This window comes from Accipiter gentilis, chromosome 15 (assembly GCF_929443795.1).
Source record: "Accipiter gentilis chromosome 15, bAccGen1.1, whole genome shotgun sequence".
Lineage (NCBI taxonomy): Eukaryota > Metazoa > Chordata > Aves > Accipitriformes > Accipitridae > Astur > Astur gentilis.
The window spans coordinates 21,491,829-21,513,616 of record NC_064894.1 but is presented as its reverse complement, the minus strand read 5'-3'; the positions used below and the strand labels follow the sequence as shown (position 1 = coordinate 21,513,616).

Sequence of the window (21,788 nt, the reverse complement as noted above, 5' to 3'; positions counted from 1 at the left end):
GTTGGGATAAACATGCTGACCTGCCTGTAGTCCTGCGTTACTGTGCGGCGACTAGGAGCACAGCCTCTGTCTGTGTGTCTTCTGTTAGTGTAACAAAATAGGCTTCGGGTATTTTCTAGGGGCTGTCATAAAATTTTTACATCACCAAAGAATGAAAGAGCGTTTCTGGTTCTCTATTCTTGTTATGTTATAGCTAAATTTCTGTTTAAAGGTTTTGTTCCCTATCAATTTCATGTTACTTTGTTACTCATTTATAGTTTTTGATATACTACTTTTTCTTGTCTGCTCACTTTTAAAGGAATAAAAGAAACCTTTTTCTGGGAAAATCTGTAGATGCATTATGTTGGTGCAGAATTGGATCTTTCAGTTTGGAGGCTGGCATGGGCCTGAAGAATTAGCATGGTACTAATTAGTTCTAGATTGAATCTTACTAGTGAAAAGCAGAATAAACTGCCTCCCCCTCCTCCAAACCCTCTAAAAAGGATACATAAATACATTTGCGTACTCCTATGAGTTGCACTGCTGTTCAGCTTTAGATTTGCTGGAAGATTGCTGGAAGCATCTGCTCTTGACATATCCCTTTCCTACTGAACAGAAATGCTTTGCAGATAATCCAAGAGGTCTAGGAGATAAGAGTATGGAAATGCTTTCGCTTTCTAGTCACAGCATACATGGATTTATGTGTGTAGGATTAATTCAGACTAGTTTCTGCTCTCTACCTTGTCATACTCTTAAGCTTCCCCCCCCCCCCCCCCCCTCCAGACAGCTAGTTGAGAAAGGAGGAATGGGAGAATAGGTGTGACTTCTTTAGAAGCTTAGGGAGATCACCACAGACCCATTCTCTTCTTTCTCCAGACTTCTTGTCAACAGTAGATTATTTCATGTTGAACCTTGATCAGAACCATAGCTTTGAGTCTTGCCTTGTCTCTCCTACAGATTGGTTAAAGAGTTAACCCTAAGTTTAAGTGGCCTTATTTAAGGACTTAAAGCTTTCAGGGAGTCCTGGGGTCAGAGGCAGGTCAGGTTTTTCCACTGAGGTCTGTGGTGCTGTCAGAATGAAAAATGAGGCGCAGCTGAGATGGCTTAGACAAACCACACAGTGATCAGGTAAGGCTTTTGCTCGGTTGTGAATTCTACAGTGGTGTGAGGTGCCAGTGCTGAAACTCAAGGCTTAAGCCTTGGCAGATGTAATCAAACCAGGCTAGGGAAATGGTGAGACAAATCTGCATGGGTTGCCTTGTGTTAGATATTTTTTTTTTAGGTTTAAAGACAAATGAGTTTATAAAACCTCATTTCTTGACGATCCACAGTTGTGGATCTTAAATAATAGGAAAGTATTTATAGTTGTTGGAAGCTCTTCGATATGCTCTGCTCAGGAAGTAAAGAGATAATCGAGAACGGAAATGAAAATTGATGCTCGGGGAATGTGACTAATTGTTAGTAGGTGGAATTCACTGAACACTGCAAGTAGGCAAAAATAACTTGCTCAGAAGAGAACTTGCTGAAAATTTAAGAATGAAGCTTGAGTAACTATTATTGAAAAAGTTATTTTAACTGGAGCAAATGATGGCGTGAGCTTTCTCTTATTGTCTATGGCTGAGGGGTCTGATATGTTCGTGAGCAGAAAGTTCATAATGGGGCTAAAATACCCCATTGTGTATGTCTTTCATTTTACACAACAGAACATTTTGAGGTAGCATGGATTCTCCTAATCACAGTAGGAAAAGAGCAGTCTGTCATCTTCATGGGGTTTCTTTGCAGGTGTATTTCTTGAACTGGTTTTCTAATAATTAAAAGAAATTTTTTTTGGTGAATTGTCAATGCTGACTGAACAGAAAATTGAGTTGAAATTTTATCCTTCCTGCCTTCTCCTCCAGTACACACATTGTGGTGCCGCTACAGGCACATGAATTGCTGAGAGGAATGGTTCTGTGAGCACGCAGAAGTAGTCAAACTGCTGTGCAGTGACGTCTGCCAGTCCTAAAGAAGCCCAGCTACATTTCTGTGAAGTCATTCAGAGTCAAATGCTGGACTTGATGCCATGAAAAATGGAGCCTTGAGCGATCTCTTTTGTCTTGTGCCGAGCATTGGTTCTTGCCTCCTTTGCCCTGTGGCGGGACTAACTGGTACACTAAATAGAGAACGTGGATATTCATGGCTGTTGGGGGAAGGGTAGGAATAAGTTTTATGGCTGAGGGTTCTGAAGAAATCACTTGGTGGCATAGGATGTTGCTGACATTTTCTCTGTCTGCCTCCAATTATCTTTGCAGGGCTTATCATGGTTTTAGCAGGGGCATCTGAATTTGATCCTCAGTACAATAAAGATGCTACAAGCAGACCAGCAGACAACATTCAGATACCACAGGTTAGTTATGTCAAGCGATGTTTTATAAATAACTGACCCTTTCAAGGGAAGAGGGAGATGGCACTTCTAGGTGACCAGCTGACAGAATTCAAGTTCTGAAGATATTCATTTTGTTGAGATGCAACTGTATCCCTTCAGAAATAGGAATCAGAAGCTAGGCTTGATTTAATTTTTTTAAAGAAAAGATAACATTAATTGGTGATAATGCTTAGCTTAAATGGAATCAGTTTAGTATATAGACTGCTGGGTTGGGTTTTTGGGGAGGGCTAAACTAAATAGGGAATTAGAGTGTCAGTCCTTATAAATTTTGAGTATTGATATAAGGAGGTGATTGCTGTTTGATAAAGTTCTTTTAAATCATTAACATAGATCTAGTTAAATACGTTAATACCGAAATAAAATTATTCTCTGATGTCTGAATTAATAATGTCTTTAAATATTACAAAGATTCTTCCATGAATGTCTGTTCCTCTCTGGTTGCCTTTTATTTTCATTTCCACTCAGTCTTCCCAACAGATGCCATAATGCATGCTGTGGCAAATAATTATTGCTAGCAGAGTTTTAGGAAGTCTTATTTGTTAGAAATTAACACTTTGGTCTTAAGTTTAAAGCACAGTATACAAAATGCTCCAATGAAAATATTTTGAGTTTGCAAAATGGGGGGGGGGTAGTCTCATAGATTTAACCTTTGCATGCATACAGTTGAATTTTCAAGTTGTAAACAGCGTCATGTCCTAAACATGAAGAAAATAGACTGAGATACCTCTTTACTTAATTATGTTTTTCTCTTTTACAAATTCTTTGTAATCTTGTGGACTTTAAGAGGAGGAGCTGGAATAGTGGTTAGGTGAGGTTTTTCAGCAGTGGCAGCACGTGGCTGGAAAAGATCACTTTGATCATCAGTTCTTGGCCTGTGCTGTTGCAAGCCCTTTACATTTTTTCATTCTTTATTTAAAAGGCACTCAAGCCTCCTGTAACCTAATCCTACTGAGAAGCTGTTCCAGAACTTGCTGTTCTAGTGGTTAGGAGTCTTTTTTGTGACCAATTAATAGCCATGTTTTTTGTCATCATTATTCTTGAGTCTAAATGATTCTTCCTGTGTATATTCTTAATGGATTTATAGACAGAAGCACTAGCCCATTTGTTCTCTTTTTGTCTTTATTTTGCTAAACTAGAAAACCTGCTGTCTTTTAGTCCCATCTTTCTCAAAAGGCTGTTTGTTTCCCTCATCCTGCTACGTGCTGAATGGGGTACTGTTCCCAGTTGATGTGTTTCAAGATTTTACATTTTTTTTTTACTTTCTGCTTAGAATTGTCCACAGTATTTCATGTTAAGTCTTAGCAGTGCCTTAGTCGGTGGCACTGCTATTCCTGTATTTCTGCAGGGAATAACCTTAAGCATACCGTTTTCCAGAACTGTTTCATATGGTGATTTAATACAACTGATGTGGGATGGCTAAGTTTTCTGGATTTCTCTTGTCTTATATACCTCTGTTTTCCAACTTAGAAGCTCCCATCCTCAAGCCATAGTATCCAAGTGCATGACCTTGCATTTTATACTACTGGATTTTGTTCCATATCTAAAGGTCCAGTAATCAGTGTCATCTGTGGTTTTTTTCTGAGTATGTGGCAGTACAGGTCTCAGAAGCATCAATACAGAAGGGTATTGCTAATAATTTTTGTTAGCATATCTTGCTTTTGGGGCCATGATCATTGCTCCCATTTTTATGTCACTGTTTTATCATAAACCCAGTATCAATGCTTTTTATAAAGTTTTCTTATCAAAGTTTTACTCTTCCTGGACTGGTGTTATACCAGGATGTGCTTATAAGGAACTTGTTAGAAGATTCTTTTTTCAAGTGTAGGGAAAGACTGGTCAAAGGTCAGTGTAGCCTGACTGTTGATATTCTAACTTCCCTTTGTGGCTGGAGATTTTGGAACCTCAGTCTCTCCTCAGTGACTTGTTGACCTGAAAGTGAACCTTGTGGGCCATGTATTGATTCTTATAAGCTATGAGCTTCTGTTACTCAGCTTTGCAGCCTCTCCCTCCAGGGTCTTCAACAAAATCAGGTGAGAGCGACCTGTTTGTACTGTGCATCTTGGTCTAGTCAGGATAAAGATAGGTCATTCTGAATAAAGAATACCACACTTTTTTCAAGTTGGAGCTTTTTATAAATAAGTTAAAATACTTGCTTTTCAGCCTACCAGGGAGTTCAGGCATATAACCCTCCTTCCTGTGATACTTGAGACTGTTTCTGAGGAAGTTGGCTAGGTCTTAAATGGGTGAAAGGTCTCAGGATGATGCTGTTGCTAGTGCATATTGAGTTTAATATAAATACCTTAGAAGTATGGTTGAATCTAGTAAACCTTGGCAGTAAAATAAGATTTTAAAAATCTTCATCTATCAATACAAATTTACTCAACGCTATTCGAGGCAAGTTTCTTGTGTGCAAACCTTTACTTCCCCCCTTACCCCCACATTGAAACAAAGCATTTAAAGATACTTTTAGACCTTTTGGAGCTGTGTTATGAATAAAAAAGGCTAACGTTCATCTCTACAGAACTTTACAGGGAAAAGTTACTTGAAGGCTTGCTTTTGTGAATGTAACTGTTTTTCCTTGTAAACTGTTCTCCTCCTGTATCTGTTCTTCTTTAGCACCAAAATAGCTATTTGTATTTAACTTTTATTTTAGCTAATCAGAGAAATTGGTGGCATAAATTTAAAGAAGAATGAGCCTCCACTCACCTGCCCTTACAGCCTGAAAGCCAGAGTTCTGCTGTTGACTCATCTTGCCAGGATGAAAGTTCCTGAGGTCCTTGAAGAAGGTAATGGCTTCTCCCCTAATTGGATATTGTTAGAAACAGCAGCACACTGCATGCTACAGTACTCATAAACATACCTTTTGTCCATGAAAGAGTTGCATGGATCGCTGCTCAATCATCTCTATGCACCATACTTAGTTTTTGAACTTCAGTGACTTTCTAAAACATTTACTTTGCATTTTTTTCATGATAGCTCTGTAATACTAATATCCTAGTTTTTCATGCTTTTTGGCTGCAAATATGACTTTGATCAGTTTTTTTCTTCTTTGTAATAGAATAAAAAGTTGAACACGTGAAGTGTATTTGCTTTTCAGAGTAAAGAAATCCAAGATAAGCATAATACTGGTCTCTAACGTTTCTGTTCATAGTTATTTTTTTGAGTTTTTTCCCTCTACTATGTAAAGCAAGGATGACAAGATTAGAACTTTAAAATAGCAGTTATATATGAGCTTCAGTTTTGTTTTGCAATTTTTCATACTTGTAAATATACAAACTGAAATGTTTCTAAATGCAGTTCTTAAGTTTCAGCCATGAGACTTATGGTTTCTTAGGCCCACCAGCCAACTTGAGATGTTCTATATTTTCATGCAAATTAAAAAAAACCAACCCAAACCAAACAAACAATGAAGATGCTTTGGTTCAAATATTCCAGTTTCTTTCAAAAGAAAAATGATCAGTTTTAAATAGCCACTAAAAATATCTCCTCTTCCTTGCCACTTAGTTACTGTCTGTACTTAGAACTTCACATATTTGTATTCCAAAGAAGTTATTACTTTACAAATGATGTTTTTCCCAAAATTGCTTTTTCACTTAAAATTAAAAATCCTTTTTTTAACCTGTGATTATCTGAAGAATTAATGCTATTTTAATAAGACTGGTAAATTATCTGTGCCATCTTCTTGCTTTTTTTTAGATGGATCTAATAAGTACTTATTCCTTTGGTATGCAAGATGCTTGTCTGGCATACAAAATTTGTGTTTCCTCTTAGCACTTGCTCTTTCCTGTTTTGTGAGGGGATGCTACAGATGGATGTGTCAATGTGAATAAAGTGGTGTTTTCAGTAATACAAGAATGTATAGAAATGAATACAGCACGATTGTATGTCCAGTTCATGTAAACTGTCCCCTTTTTTCCTAATGGAAGTGCAGCAAATTGCAGCCAGTTATGTCTTGCAGATCAGCAGTTTATCCTGAAAAAGAGTCCTGCGTTACTTCAAGAAATGATTAATGTGATCTGCCAACTAATAATAATGGCTCGAAGCCGGGAAGGTAAGAAAAGAAACTGTATAATTAAAACTAGTAAATGATTCTTCATTGCAGTATTTCATATAGTCTTTGTTTTTTGTGGGAAACTTAATCTGTGATATTTAGAAATGCCTAAATGAGCTTTTGCTCTTTCCACTCTGAGAGAGCTCTCCATTTTGAAGATTGAAATGTTGCTGCTGTCACCAAGCCCCACTCTGAAATCTTAAGTATCTGTGCTCACCTTGCCTTTAAGGCAAAACTTTTAATTGCATTTTCTTAAAGATCTGGTCCATTTTTGGTATCAAAACACTTAGTGTTGAACCTTGTGTTCATCCATCTTTTAGTTTGCACTTTTGCAGTTCTTTCTCTTCTGCGTGTCACTTCTATTTTGGCTCATTTCTTTGCCGTCATTTGTTTGTTTGTGTGTGGCTCATTTCTCCATTTCTGGTTCTTATGCTGTTGAGCCTGCTATGTAGGTTGTAGGGTTTTTTTCCTGAACTTATGGTGGCAGGTGCTTTGCCATGTTTACCATAGAAATTACAATTTAATTGAAATGTAATACTGAAGCTTCTTTTATTTTTTACTGTAAAAATACAATTATGCTGAAGGTGGTTGTTTGCAGTGTAAAGAAACAAAGACTTGGATCTCATTCTGTTTTTGCAACAAACAGAGGCAAGGCATTTTTTTATGCCAAATGGGGGACCATTTTGCTTGCCATCAAATAATACTCATTGGTTCATCGTTACTAGACCAGAACTCCTTTAACAAGCATTGATAGCCTCCTAACAAGAATGGTTTGGGGGAAGATCTTTCCCAGCACTATTGCAAGTGGTGCTGGAAATTGTACTCCATAACCAAAAAAAGTACAGGAGAGGGGACGTGAGCAGATCAGGCTGCTGCATGCTGGCTTATGTGTCCTATTTTGGAAACAAGTATTGATTAAGTATATTTCTATTTCTGTTTTAAACCCTATCTTTACTAGTTTGTGAGGCTGCTGGAGAGAAAACTTGAAACCTGGAAGGAAGCAGTAGCCATATTTTTCATTTTATAAGTAATCTTCACTTAACATTAGATTGTATATATTAACGAATATCATGCTAAGAGCTCAGCTGTGGATAGATATTGGGTATGTTTTTGTGAATATTCTGCAGACTAGCACTAACTGAATTGCAAGGATATCTCCAGTGCAGATTTAAGATGAGGAAGCTAATGCTGTGAAACCTTACTAGTTTAATAGTTTAGCAATTTATTTCATGAATAGCTAAGTAGCTATCTTGGAAGTGTTGGGGTTTTTTTTTGTTTCTTTGGTTTTGTTTTGGTGGTGTTTCTAAGTTTTGCTAGATCAGCAGGACCAAGTCCACATATTATAGTTAATTATGAAAAGTGCTTGAGCAAAGACAACTTTTTACTTGTTTATAAGCCCTTGCGTATGCCAAATATAGGTATGTTTGTTTTTTTTTAAATCTGGATAGGTATTTTTATAAAAATGCTTCAGGCCTCTAGAAGATGTCTTTTAAAGATGGCCTATGTATATATTAGTCAACTAGCAAATACTTGTTTTCACTTGTGCAAAATGAAACCAAAATAATACGGCCAGAAGCTTTTTTTAATGCAACAGAACTAGAAGTCTTTGAAAAATGAAAACCACCTATAGCTCTTCTTGTACTCTGTTACGTATCTTTCAGCTTTTACATGATATACTTCAGAACTTGAATGACCTCCAGGTAGCTGTATTCTTCTCTAGCTCTGTATGTATATGGAGACACCTTTTTAATTTGACAGTAAAATGATTTTACCTTAAAGTAAAATAAAAAAATCAAACAATATTTTGGAAGACAGTAGTGTAAACTAATTTTCTATTTGCATGTGAAATGCAGTGATGGTTACTAAAAAACCCAAACCTATACAACCTCACCAACTAATAATTTCTAGAAATTTTCATGGTGCCTGCCAACCTCAACGAGTCTATGAAAGTGGATCAGAAATTATAGTTGTCATTCTGTATGGTAGAAGTTAGTTCCATAGATTTGGAAAAACTCAAAGTAGAAGTGTATCATAGGTATAGTTGAGGATTTGTTTGGTATACCTTTAGCAGGTTTTCTCAAAATTGTTTCCAATTTTTTACAATGACAGTATTTCTACTAAATATTTCCTCTGACTTCCATGCCAGTGCTCTCAGCACAAAGCATTAAAGGGAAAGTGGTACTGAACAGTTGCCCATCAGGCTAAGAATAATGAATTTGAGGACTTGAAAGTAAACCATTTCAGAATTTTGATCTTTCATTGAAAGGAAAATCACCATTTTTGCTACTTATCACTTAGCAAATTTAAAATGTTGGCCCTACTTCTGATGACCATACATGTAGAGAGAATTTTGCCCCCCTGCTGACTATTGTTGGGAAACAACTAGAAATTGAAAAGGTGTCATTATTTTTTTTAAAGATATGAGTAAAATTAAAGTTAGATATTGAAATTTTTGAGAGACTGTTTTGTTTAAATTTGTGTATTTGTCATCTTAACATAATTTTAAGTAGCTTAAAACTTAACTACTGATGTTTCTGGGTTTAGTTCTAATTTTCACTTAAATCAGTCTTGACATGGTACTAAAATTACGCATGCTATAATAAGCCATATATGTTCAGCAGTCCTGATCTGTGAAAATACATAGATGATGGCATGCGTTAATACTATCTAAAGGAATATTTTGGGCACCAATTCTATTTTGTGAAACCTAAATTGGTGGTGGGATGAGGAGTCTCATTTTGCGCTGCATTCATTTATGTCTTCCAAATATCCTGAATTATTATTGTTGTTGTTTTATTTTTAAAAATATCCGTAACCATTTATGCATGCTTTGTAATCAAGTCTTTTGAGGAAAAGCACCTTGGATGAATCTTCAGAATCTTGACACTTTGTTTTTCTAGTTAATTTTAAAAGTGTCCATATAGCACTCAACTACTGGTTCAGTATCAGCTGTTCTTGAAGGAGATGCAAGAAAGACTGAGGACAACACGTCACAGAATGAGATATATGAAGTTCTGCTGTCTGAGCCCTTCACAGGGACAAGCATCCTGCTTCCCCAGACAGCAAAAAGTGGTTATCTCAGCCTGCTTATGCATTGCCATAAAAGCCACAGATACTGCCTTTATCAAACCCCATTAGAAACAATCTGTCCTGAAAGAATGAGTGTAGGTTTGGCATAAAAATTGTTTAATCATGGTTACTTCTTAATTTTTGACAGAGCTATCATTCCTTGCAAATGAGTTTGGATTTGTTGCTGTTTGTTTTAATTTGCTTTCATAAAAGCAAAACTGATACTGTTTTCAGTTCAGTCCAGTCAGTTTTTAGTTACTGCTACGCTTTTTCTGGTCTGGTGGAAAATGTGGCAATTGTGAGCTACCTTTAGATAAAATTTCTTTTACTCTTGCCTAATTTCCGCATAGTCTGTGAGAATTTCTTTTTACATGCAGCTCCCTGAAAATACACTTTGCTGTATGGCATTCCTTGCTTGCATCCATTGTTTTGTGATGATTAACTGGTAGTTGATAATCAGCAAGTCTAAATTGTCTCGCTGGCTTCTTTGAGATCATCCTTCAGTGTCATAAGTAGATAGCTGCCCTGCCAAGCAAGGTGTTTGCTGCCAAAAACATGGAATGTGCTCTTACAACTGTCTGCAGAAAGGTTAGGCATCAGTTCAGCTGTCCAGTCAGAGTGCATTTCTTAATTCAGGTTGGAAGCTGCAGTGTAATGTAGAGGTTGTGGTTTGACCCAGGTGTATACCATTCCTTCACAAGCAACTATGATTTCCAATTAAATTTGTGATAGACTACTTTAATGTCATATGTTTTGGATGACCTTATGACATTAGATTAATGTCATTAGATTGTCTTGTGCAGTTTTGACAAGCAGAAGCTGTCAAAATACATGCAGTAATGACATTCATTTTATGGTGGGGGCAGTTGAGTGTTGTTAAAAGCTATACTGTCTTTCCTCAAATCCACTCTCAGGGAATATAAAGTCCTGTGTTATTTTCAGGAAACCAAAGTAATATTCTCCAACTTTGTTAAAATATTCTTCTGCTGTCATATGGGTGATGAGTCAATGCTTTAAGAAAAAGAAGAATTTCTACTCTGACTAGTGCTCTGTGGTCTTAAAGCTCTAGGTGAATTCCCTGCAAAAACCAGTTTGTCAGAGAATATTTAGGATCCTTTTATTAACTTGGTTTGCAGTGTGGGGTTGGTTTTTTTTTTAAATTTAAAAAAGTCCTGTGACTTTCCTTAGCAGCAGCCAAAAAAATTACAGGGGAGGTGGAAGATGGGTAAGGTGGAAAGTAATTTTGTGCTATTTGGGAGATTAGTCTTTCCATTACTATTTACTATCAGAGGGCTGGAGCACCTCTCCTATGAAGACAGGCTGAGAGAGTTGGGGTTATTCAGCCTGGAGAAGAGAAGGCTCCGGGGACACCTTATAGCAGCCTTCCAGTACCTAAAGGGAGCCTGCAGGAAAGATGGGGAGGGACTTTTTACAAGGGCCTGTAGTGATAGGACAAGGGGTAATGGCTTTACACTGAGAGGGGATCGATTTAGATCAGATGAAAGGAAGAAGTTCTTCCCTGTGAGGGCGGTGAGACATTGGAACAGGTTGCCCAGAGGCTGTGGATGCCCCATCCCTGGCAGTGTTCAAGGCCAGGCTGGATGGGGCTTTGGGCAACCTGGTCTAGTGGAAGGTGTCCCTGCCCACGGCAGGGGGGTTGGAACTAGATGAGCTTTAAGGTTCCTTCCAACCCAAACCATTCTATGAGTCTATGATTTTTTTTTTTTTGAAAGGTAGAAGTTACATCTTTGTTACTTATCAGTATGTCTAGTTGGATAGTTCCATTCATGTGTTATTTTTCTCTTTGCATTGTGTATAATCTTCACAGTATTTACTAATGTACTGGGTTAAAAAAGAATCCTGCCATGTAATTTGATTTGCTAGCTGATTATATTTATAGCTTGGTGTAATTAATGAAGATACAGGCCATTTGAAGGGAGAGGGGCAGGTGGAGCAGAGGTAATGGAGTGATCTTTCATGTGTGTTTATCATACCCTAGTAGCTGCTTATAAATTTGCAGCAAGGTAGTGGTATAAAGGAAGGAGAAAACATACTGAAGACACCAAATCTGGGTGGTGGTTTTGTTTTTCTTTTTTTTTTTTTTTGTCAGATTTATTACCTTTTCATATTTCCACTGTAAAATGTTTTAAAATTAACTTAAACTTGCTTTTAATCAAAATACATGCCATTGGCACTTAAACATTCAGCAGGTTTGGCTTTGGTACCCTTTTGGTCAGGTGCATGTTACAGCTTGTCTGCCTTCTCACCCAGGTGTAAGTAAATGTGCTTTTATCTGTATCTCTAATTGCCTTGATAGTGTGGTAAGCTTGATCACACAGCCCTAGCAGAGTGGGCATATTCCTTCTGACCATCTGTCTAATCGATCTATTGAAAGATGCCTCTATGCCCCTGTTGTAGTGTCCCAAATATCCCAATACCAGCCAAGTATGTCCATACCAAATACACATATTTGTATACATATATGAGTGTATTTGTGTATGTACACAAACAGATACTTGTATTCATACTTATTTTTATATGTTTATATGCAGAATATACCTGTAACAGTCAAGGTAATCAAAGATTGATTGTTTCTCAGAAAAGGTTTTGAAGTATAGGAAAATGTATACACTGATTCTTAAATAAAATGACAGGCATCGTAAATTACAGGTGCCTTCTGTAACACATCTTTAAAATTGCCTTCAGTTCTTTCATATGCCACATATGAGTTCAGGAAAAGATTTAAGTAGCTTAAATTCCTCTTGGCTCTCTGAAGAGGATCTAATTTATTTTTCTGTTTCACGGTAAAGTATCCATAGAGTGACCCAAACACTGCCAATTCTGGACTTGCAGCAGCTTTTGAGCTGCGGGGGAATTCTGAAATGAGTTTTCTAAACAGGGTTTTGAGAAGCCTTGTTTAGGAATGGATGGTTGTCTAACAAAGTTAAATAGCAGTATGTGGAAACCTGTTTGCTTTTTCATTTCTTTGCAGACATGATGAGTACTAAATGACTGCTTTTTTTTTTTTCTTTTGCTTTGTTCTGGTTAAGACTTTCTGCTGGTCTGTCTTATAATAATTTTAATTATGTAGAGGGTAAACCTTTTTGTACTTTAAAATATGAAGGGAACTGTAGGCAATTTCTACAAGAAAAGTCAAATAGGTGTTTGCTCAGGCACGCCTTTTAACCTTTAGGTTTACTTACTTACAAAAGCCAGGCCTTTGGTATTTTACAGCTATTCTTACTGCCTTTTAACAATATAATATGCTCTGCTTAGCTTCAGTTATACCTGCGTTTTTTTCTTGCAAGCATTAGGCTGCTACCTTTATGTTCATCTCTCAAGATGAAAATCTTAGAAGTAATGTATTGTGTCATAAAAGATTAGTGTTTAATGATAAACTATATTTAACAATACGCTTAAAAAGTAGAGCTAAACATGTTATACATAGACATATGTAAAATATACAAATTTTAAACATTGCTTTTGATGCCGCTTTTTTTAAACTTAAATGATGGAGTTTTTGTCTATAATAATTGCATAGATACATTGCGCTGTTGTTCCCTGAGACAATGTTAGATGGAAGTCTTTCCCTTTCTTAGTGTTCACCTGTGATAGCCTAAATAGAGGAAAGAAAATGTCTGCTGAGCTATGTGACTGCAGTGGGAGTAAAAAGGCTGCTTGGTTAATTATGCTGGACATTTTAAGATGCCTCTTTTTTTGCTTGGTAGACTGAAAACAAGGATTACTGTGGTCTGTAGTACAAGTACACACTTTAGAAGTGTAAGAAGAAAAAAAAAAAAGTGATGTTGTCTGTTTTATTCTCCCCAAGAAAGGGAGTTCCGTGCTCCATCTTTGGGATCTTTGGAAAATTGCATGAAGCTTTCCCAGATGACTGTCCAGGGACTTCAACAGTTCAAGTCTCCCCTTTTGCAGCTGCCTCACATCGAAGAGGACAATCTTAGGCGAGTCTCCAATCATAAAAAGGTATAAAACTACAAATGATACTTGGTAACTTCTTAAAACACTTTCTGTTATTTCTTTTACCAATTTGCCTATAAGAAGCAAGGTTATGAATTAACTAATAGACTAAAAATATATTTATTTTTCAGGAGTTCAATACAATAGTTCCTAGATGATCTGTGTGCTTTTTGTTTCTTTAAAGTCCATCTCAGTTAGGAGGTGGGAATTAAGATCAGAGATCTGATAAGTGTAAAAGAGTGTAAAAGACCAGTCTACCTTGACCTCACAAACAGGAGAAACAGTGTTTCTTTCTTATTAGAGTACTATCTTGTATTTAATATTTTTCCAGAATGTGGCTGGAATATCCTACTGGAAATTTTTTTTGCTTGTTTATTTGGCTTTACATCATTCTTAATCTAGTTTGATAGAAAATATACTGGGAAGGTAGCACAGAGGAGTTCATAAAAGGAAAAAAATTATCAATTACTGTCGAAAGTATTTCTGGTTTTGTGATCTTTTATGTATGAAGGAGGAAGCCTTATAAAGCTCCTGGTATGCAGTTGTAGTCAGTTCAGTATGGGAAGAAAAAAAAGTAACTTGTACTTAGTTGTTCCTGCTAATATAAATCTCAAAGCACTAAAGTACTCTAAATAAAGGACCTGATTAGTAAGATTTCTTGGCTCAGCTTTCTGAAAAAGCTGGCTGAAATAATAGTTTTATAAGACATTTACCAGTTTCTAAGGGGTGACGTACTAAGGAACACACCAATGTTCAAAGCAGTGCTATTTAGTATGTTTGAATGCAACCTCTGTTTTATCATTTCTTAAAACATATGCTTGTTAGTTTCCTAAAATATGGGTGTTTTTTTTTAATAAGAACAAATCAAATGATGTGACCCCGTGTTACTAATAGATACCCAAGTGATGTATTATCAAGAGTTTATTTGTGGACTGTGTTCTCTGCTACTATGTGACTTCCTTTTTTCTTTTTCCCTTTTTTTTAAAAAAATAAATTTAGTATAAAATTAAAAGTATTCAGGATTTGGTGAGTTTGAAGGGTTCTGATCGTCGCAATTTACTGCACTTCCTAGAAGATAAGAAATATGATGAAGTTATGGCTGTCCTTGGCAGCTTTCCGTATGTCACTATGGATATAAAACCACAGGGTAAGTGGGAGGTCCTTTTGTTCTGTATATGTTGCTCTTCTGGCATTTTGATAGTCTGTTGGCAGTAAGCTTTTGGAGGATGCTGAAACACAGCTCATTGTTATTTATGTGGCCTGGAAATGACATACTTTTTTGAGTGGTGGGCTCTTCTATGTGAGATTTACAGTCTGAGGAGATAAAGTAAATTGAAACATTTCACAGATTCCCAAGCCAGCAGTACATTCTCCTACAGGAGCTTATCTGATATTTCATCTGTTGATTTAATATTTCATGAGCAATGTGGAATTCTGGTTGAAATACTACTTTTATTAGGTAACTTTAAAAGTTGTGCTTATTCCAGAATTTACGCTCAGCTTATTCCAGCATGGAGAGTCCTTTGTGAGATTTTGAGTTGGACACCCTGAGGACTAAAGATTCATGGGTTCCTTTGTCATAATCTTTGTATCGTTTTTATATCTAGCAGAATTTGTCCATGCTATGCTTAGCTACCTTCTGTGTGCACTGTTTCACTGAATGTGTAACGCTCTTCCTCTCTGAAGATTAGGCAGTTCTGTTAGGCAGCCTTTCAGTGGAAATTGAATTGGTTCTGTGGTCTCCTTTCCTTTGTAGAAGATCAGTGCTAGTAAATACGAGATATTCGGAAGGTTGTTCTAATACTTGTTTCTAATTTATATTGTTACTGTGGTTACAATGATCAAATTCAAAATGTGGTATGTTTTGTTTGGGTCGCCTAAGTTGTAATTTGGCTTATGCATAGTCCTCTGTGAGAAACAAATGTCAATGGAAATACCTGGTAAGGAAGAAAATGTCTGTTAATCTTGATATTTCTAAATGTTGTTTATGTGTGTTTTTAAAAAACAAACAAAAGGTTTTGTCTTATTGTAGCACAGGATTGTACACAGTCCTGTTAATCTGCTTAAAGTTCAGTCTTGAGAGTACCTTCCCATGTTTTGGCAAGCAACGCTTTTCTGCCTATGGTCTTTATTTGTCACACAACTATACTCGGCTGTGGTATGGAGAATTAAACAATCCATATGCTTTTCTGTTTAGCTCAGTATTACCATTATAATAAAAAAAATTTATCTGTAAAACTAGTGAATAGTAAAACTGCTTTCCGGGGGGTGGTGGGTGGTGGTGCAGAACGTAAATAAAATTTCTACACTGGGATATAGCTCCATTGCTCCCCAACCTGGGACTTCTCCAGTTCATAGATGAGAGATATAAACTCCTCATTGGCTTTCCTGTGGGTTTTATGTTTGATGTTTTAGTTAAAATAATCATTGCTGTTCTTTTATTTTCCTTTGCCTTCTACTTAAAAAAAGAATTAAATGCATGATTGTTAATGTGGCATTGAAATTGAGTTGTTAATCATATGAAAGTCAGGAAAATCAAAGTTATGATTCCCAGAACAAATATAACAGGGTCCCTTTGGTCATGTGTGGTATTTCATGTTTCTGAAGTTTTATGCTTTAATTTATAATGCACAATATTACAGAGTTATGGTTCCCACAGCAGCTATAACTTTGAATTTTCTAACTTTCATGCAATTAAAATTTCAAACTCAATGCTGCTGTTTTATAGTTTGCTGAATTACCAGCCCTCATCCTGATAGTATATTTGAGATTGTAAGAGACCTATTAAATAATATTTTGAAATTTTTTTTTTGTTAAAAATTCTGGAATTTGTATGCTTATATTTAGACACAACAGAAACCACGTTTAATGGAAAGAAAGGCTTTAAAGAAGTTTAATAGATGTGTTGCTTTTTTTTTTTTTTTTTTTACACTAGTTTTGGATGATGAAGACAGCAACAATATTACAGTAGGTTCTCTTGTCACTGTTCTGGTCACACTAACGAGACAGACCATGGCAGTAAGTATTAAGAATACTTCTTGTTTCAGGGTAACTGCAAGCATATGCTAATAAACAGGCATTTCTTCTTTGCAAGCTAACAGTATTTTGTAAATATAACTGTAAAATTAAGATTTGAAATTGAGAACTTGTGCTCTTAATCCTCCCTTATGTTTTTGTTTCTGAAAGAGAATGTTTTCCTGGAATCAAACCAAAGTTCAGCCTGACCCATTGCAGTTGTCTAGGGAACAGTAAAAGAATATGGCAAATGATACTGCCCTGAGGTTTGTAAATAACAGGAAAAGAGACATTCAGAAACTTAGTTCTTGAACTAGAATAAAGTGTTCACTCAAGTCCTTAGGACAGTGTTTGATTTCACTTTATGTGGGCTTATAATGTTACAAATCTCGTGGGTGTTTTAGACACTTTTATGAAAGAAACTCAGTCCAGCAGAATATACATAACTTAATGTAAAGGAGGTACACCAGTGCCGCATGAAGAAAGTGGTCTGCTGAATGGGTGGCAATGTGGGATAACCAAAATAATACTACACCCTAGTAGTTAAACTTCTGACTTGTGCTTTTTGTTCAGCTTAAGATGCAGGAATGACTTTGAACAAAAAACTTAATGCAGGGAAATTAAACAAACTTTTGCCTGACAAAGTCTGCAGTGTCCATTTTTGTATCTGTACTATTCAGATAATTGTCTAAGAAAACAAAGTCTGAGTTGTGCCTCTAAGGTAAGGCATACAAGCATGAGTATTACAGTTGAGGATCAGACTAGACATTGAAACCAGTTCAGCAGAAAGCAGTCTGTATATATAAGTACCATGTGTTCATGCTATGGAATTTAAGAATGCATCATCTCAATGATACCTGAGGATGCAGTAGGTAGAAAGTAACAGCACCATATTGCTATGCTGGATCTTAAAAATGAAGGAGACTAGGAATTGTTAGCATACTGGACTGTACTTAGAAATTAATTAAAATGTCTGACAACATATAGAAAACTCATTTAAGATGTTTTCTACATGAACGCCACTAGGCAGTCTGGCATCGAGATACATGACCTAAAAACTAGAGCTAGCCTTTTATATGATGCTTTTTTTTGTGCTGGTATCTCATATTTGCCATCTTATTATATAAGACAGCTCCTTATGAATGATTTTTTTAAAATGGCATATAGTATGTTTTGAAGGAAGAAATGCATGAAAAAATTCCATTTGCATAGAGATGTTCTAGTCTACACAATACCAACATTGTGTTTTGTCTTAACGCTTCATATTTCTGGTTTGGTTTGTTGTCCTGTGTCCCTGAGTAGCAGTGCAGCTGTTGAAGTTTTTAATGCTCTGGCAATTGCAGCAGAATTTGCAGTTCACTGCTACTTGCTTTTGTGATACAGAATTTCTATGCTTTATAAAACAAGTAGATTCTTTGGAATAAGATGACATGTTGTTACTAAATTTTTTTTATAATGCTAGTGATGGAAAAATCCTAGACCAAATGTTTGAAATAGTGTTTAATTTTGATCTGTTAATTTTGTGTTGTGTTTGTCACCGATAAAAGAATTTGCCATAATGAGTAAAGCCTTCAGACTTAAGATGATTTAGTTTATGTTCAAGTATAAAGTAATGATTTGCTCTTTTGGTACAGAGAGGCTTTAATAGTTTTCACATCTTTCTCTAACCAGGAAGTGTTTGAAAAAGAACAGTCTATATGTGCAGCAGAAGAACAACCAACAGAAGACGGGGTAAGTGAAGAATGAATGTTCCTCTTGGTAGCTAAAGAGAACTTTCTTTCAGCTCTTGAGTTGCTAATTGTGTGCTTTGCAAGCATTTTTTTTCCAGAAATGACTACTGAAGTGTATCTTGAGCTATGCTTTCTAACTTTTAAGCTAAGCTTAAAATGCTTAAAGTACAGTGAATGCCTGAAATTTAATAAACAGAATAAATATTTTAAATACTGCTTTCCTTACAGCAAGGAGATGTCAACAAAGTTAAGAGCAAAGGATGGCAGCAAAAGAATAAAGGAACCAAGAAAGCTTCAAAATCAAAGAAAAAGAAGCCATTGAAAAAGAAACCTGTGCCACCTTCATTGCAGCCACCAAAACAGCAGAAGCAAAAACAAGCTAATGGGGTAGCTTATAGATTCTTTAATATTTTAGTATTTTGTTCAGCTTATCACTCCTATTCTGATGGTTTTTTGTATCCATCTATTACATTTCATTCTATGCTTTTCTAAAGCATATTTCCTAAAATTGCATTTTTCTTCTTTGCATTTAAAAATTAGTGGTAAAATAATCAGGGAACCACCACAGTGCTGAAGGTTGTGTCCAGCTACTTTAGAAGTCCGGCTTCATAGTCCCTTCTTATTTGTTCTTGTAATGCTGCCTTCTGCAAGGTGAATTGTTCTGTACCTTCTACTTTTCCTTTAAAGTTAATAACTGAAATGAGACTTTCTTCTGGTAAATTAAGTAGCTTTAATACCTTTATGCTCCCACTGCATGGTGTTTTCTCTACCTCATGGGCTGTGTTGTAGGTACTTTCTTATATTCTCTCTAATTTTTTTATGACTTTTTGAAATGTGACCTCAGAATCAAATACTGTTTTCTCCTATTCATGTTGTGGATGCCATATGGAGAAGGAAAATTGCTTCCCTGCTCCTCTTGGCACATGAGGTGAAAAGGATTAATCTTCACTGTAGACATACTCTGTGACACAAGAAGGGTGTAGATCAAAATAGGAAATAAGGGCTATGACCCTAAGACAGGTGCTGTGAATGTGCTTTTTGGTTTTTCTTTCCCATTAGGAAGTAGTTGCAAAGGAAGAAGAGGAGGAGATCTCGGATAAAGGAAGTGAATCTGAAGAAGAAGAAACAAACAGGGACTCTCAAAGTGAAAAAGATGATGGAAGTGACAGAGACTCTGACAGAGAACAAGATGAGAAGCAAAACAAAGATGATGAAGCTGTAAGCCTTACTTTTTCTTGAAGGGTAATGTTGCCTCTGGGGTTGAGAGAAAATGCATTTTAATCCTCTGGCATCCCCTCAGGCTAGGCAACACTAGGATGAAGGAGTAATATCAGTTCTCTAGAGGTTTATAGACTTTATTCTGGCGTAAGAGCTTTGTCATTGCAAGTCTGAGAGAGCAGTGAAGGGTCTTTGCAGCATAGACAGAAAACTTAAAAATGAGATGAGAAAAATAGCTTAACTTCAGGGTTAGATTGTAATGTTTCTTTCAACTTAATTTGATTACTAGCTGCTGCAGATTTTGTGAGATAAGGTCTCTCCTTTGAACTTTGTTCTTTACATGCAGGGGCTGTTGCATACTGCATAATGCATACTATAAGCATGCAGTAGTTGAATGAACTTGTACATGTGCTTACTAAACTCTAGTAACTGTTAATAATTTAGTCAGTCATTTGAAATTGTAATTGTAATTGAGAATGAGGCATTGTGGTGGTAGATGATTTCTGCACCACAGGTCTTACAGTGGAAGACTTGAGCATGACAGCTGGAAGTCCTGTACAGGGTGAGAATAAGCTTCTGAAGGGAAAAGAATCATCAAGCTTGTAATCAGGACTCTTACAGCTCAGGTAGTGAGTGTTCATAGGCAGTGCTGTAGAAGGGAGTTTTGAAGAATGTGTGCAAGCCCCACAGATCTGTGTTTTGGGGGTTTTATTGTTTAATATTTATATGAATGGTCTCTTTATTTTTACTGTTGCTTGATTTTTTTTTTTTCTTTCAATCATACTGTATAACTTAATCTCTACGTGCCTTTCCCTTTTATAATGTGTTGTGTAGCACAAGAACTTGTCATATGTATCACTTCCATGGGCTGAAATGTCTCTCTTTTTTTAATGCAAAAGGTGGCTAGTGCACAGTAACTCTTTAAACTTGTCTTTGACAGGAGTGGCAAGAACTACAGCAAAGTATACAGAGAAAGGAACGAGCCCTGCTTGAAACGAAGTCAAAGATAACACATCCCGTTTACAGTCTTTTTTTTCCTGAGGTAATAAAAAACATTACAGTTGCAAAACATGAGAATTAATATAATGCAAATTAATTGCTCTTTTTGTATTTTTACTGTAAATACTGGGCTTTTAAAGAAGTCTAATACTTGAAAAAATTGCTAATCTTAATTTAAAAAAGTCTAAATTTATAAAATCCTCTTAAACTCCTTCAGATACTTTCCTAAAAACTTTTAATGTATTATTCTTTCTATCCAGTTCCCAGAGACTTGCAAACTTGCATAGAATTTAAGGTCCCTTTTTGATGGCAATAATGCTAAAGTTTGGGTTTTTTTTATGATGATCTGCTGCATATAGATAGATTCAGAATGAAAGCTTTCAGATATATAGGCATCTAATCTATAGTCCTTTTTTTTGTGTGCGCGCACTATGGAATGTGAAAGCACAGCAGTGGCTCCAATATAGAGTATTAACTTGCTCTTTATCTAACTGCAAGCACCTGTGAGTGGGGGATGTCCTGATCCCCCCCTCCTGTGTTAACAGTAATGACAGGAGAGTTTAGGGGTCGTTTGGATCAGCAGATTGTTTTGGCTTGCTGCTTGACTTCAAGTCTCAGTGCAACAATGTGGTGGCAACACAGTGTGTGGCTGTGGAAGATGGAGAGGGTTGGTAAAGCTGTCTCTTTCTACCACAGTGTAGTCTGGTAGTGGTGGAAGCCCATTGTGGAACAGTCTTTTTCCTATAGAGCTCAAAGATACAAGATCAGATATGGATTGGTATCAGAGATGTATTTGAGAGTGGTGACTCAGTGTAGTAGATAGGCTGAGGTGTCCCTACAGCAGCCTTTGGTGTTGAAAGTATGTTCCGATATATCAGTTGTTACTTACACAAACAGCTGACCACTCGGTGTCTGAAAACCAGTTGCAGCAATGAAACCATGAAAAAGATGGGATTTTTTTCAAAGTGCAGGTTTTGTGTTCTGAGCAAATAAGTTAGGTCTTTGGGAGGTGACCAGATTGGGACCAGCAGGAAGGAGTATTTGGCCACACTTCCCTTCCAGGCCAGTGGTTCAGAGGGTTTCCTTTGCTTCCCTGCTCTCTGACTAGGGAGCTAATCTAGGATATCTTCTCTTGTCTTGCTATCTCCAGTAACAGGGAGATGAGATGCAAAGCTTATGCTTCCTATTGTGGTTTAAAGGAGATAACTGAGATGGGGAAGAACAGGAAAACGTGAGAAAAAAGGAAGACTGTGTATATTTGCTCCCTCTTTTCAGTCCCCAAGGCTCTTTATGTCTGTACCCTGTACAGCTTGTTGCACGTGCA

The 21,788-nt window shown here is 36.6% G+C and overlaps 1 protein-coding gene across 1 annotated transcript in view; it reads left to right on the top strand.

Moving 5' to 3' along the window:
- Nucleotides 1–21,788, top strand: part of SEC63 (SEC63 homolog, protein translocation regulator) — a 60,841-nt gene that overhangs the window by 33,178 nt on the left and 5,875 nt on the right. Inside the window, exons 9-18 of the mRNA XM_049817800.1 lie at nucleotides 2,271–2,365; nucleotides 5,058–5,190; nucleotides 6,363–6,455; nucleotides 13,354–13,508; nucleotides 14,502–14,649; nucleotides 16,438–16,520; nucleotides 18,189–18,248; nucleotides 18,476–18,634; nucleotides 19,307–19,465; nucleotides 20,406–20,507. Coding sequence (XP_049673757.1) covers nucleotides 2,271–2,365; nucleotides 5,058–5,190; nucleotides 6,363–6,455; nucleotides 13,354–13,508; nucleotides 14,502–14,649; nucleotides 16,438–16,520; nucleotides 18,189–18,248; nucleotides 18,476–18,634; nucleotides 19,307–19,465; nucleotides 20,406–20,507 — 1,187 coding nt within the window. The remainder of the gene's footprint in view (nucleotides 1–2,270; nucleotides 2,366–5,057; nucleotides 5,191–6,362; nucleotides 6,456–13,353; nucleotides 13,509–14,501; nucleotides 14,650–16,437; nucleotides 16,521–18,188; nucleotides 18,249–18,475; nucleotides 18,635–19,306; nucleotides 19,466–20,405; nucleotides 20,508–21,788) is intronic.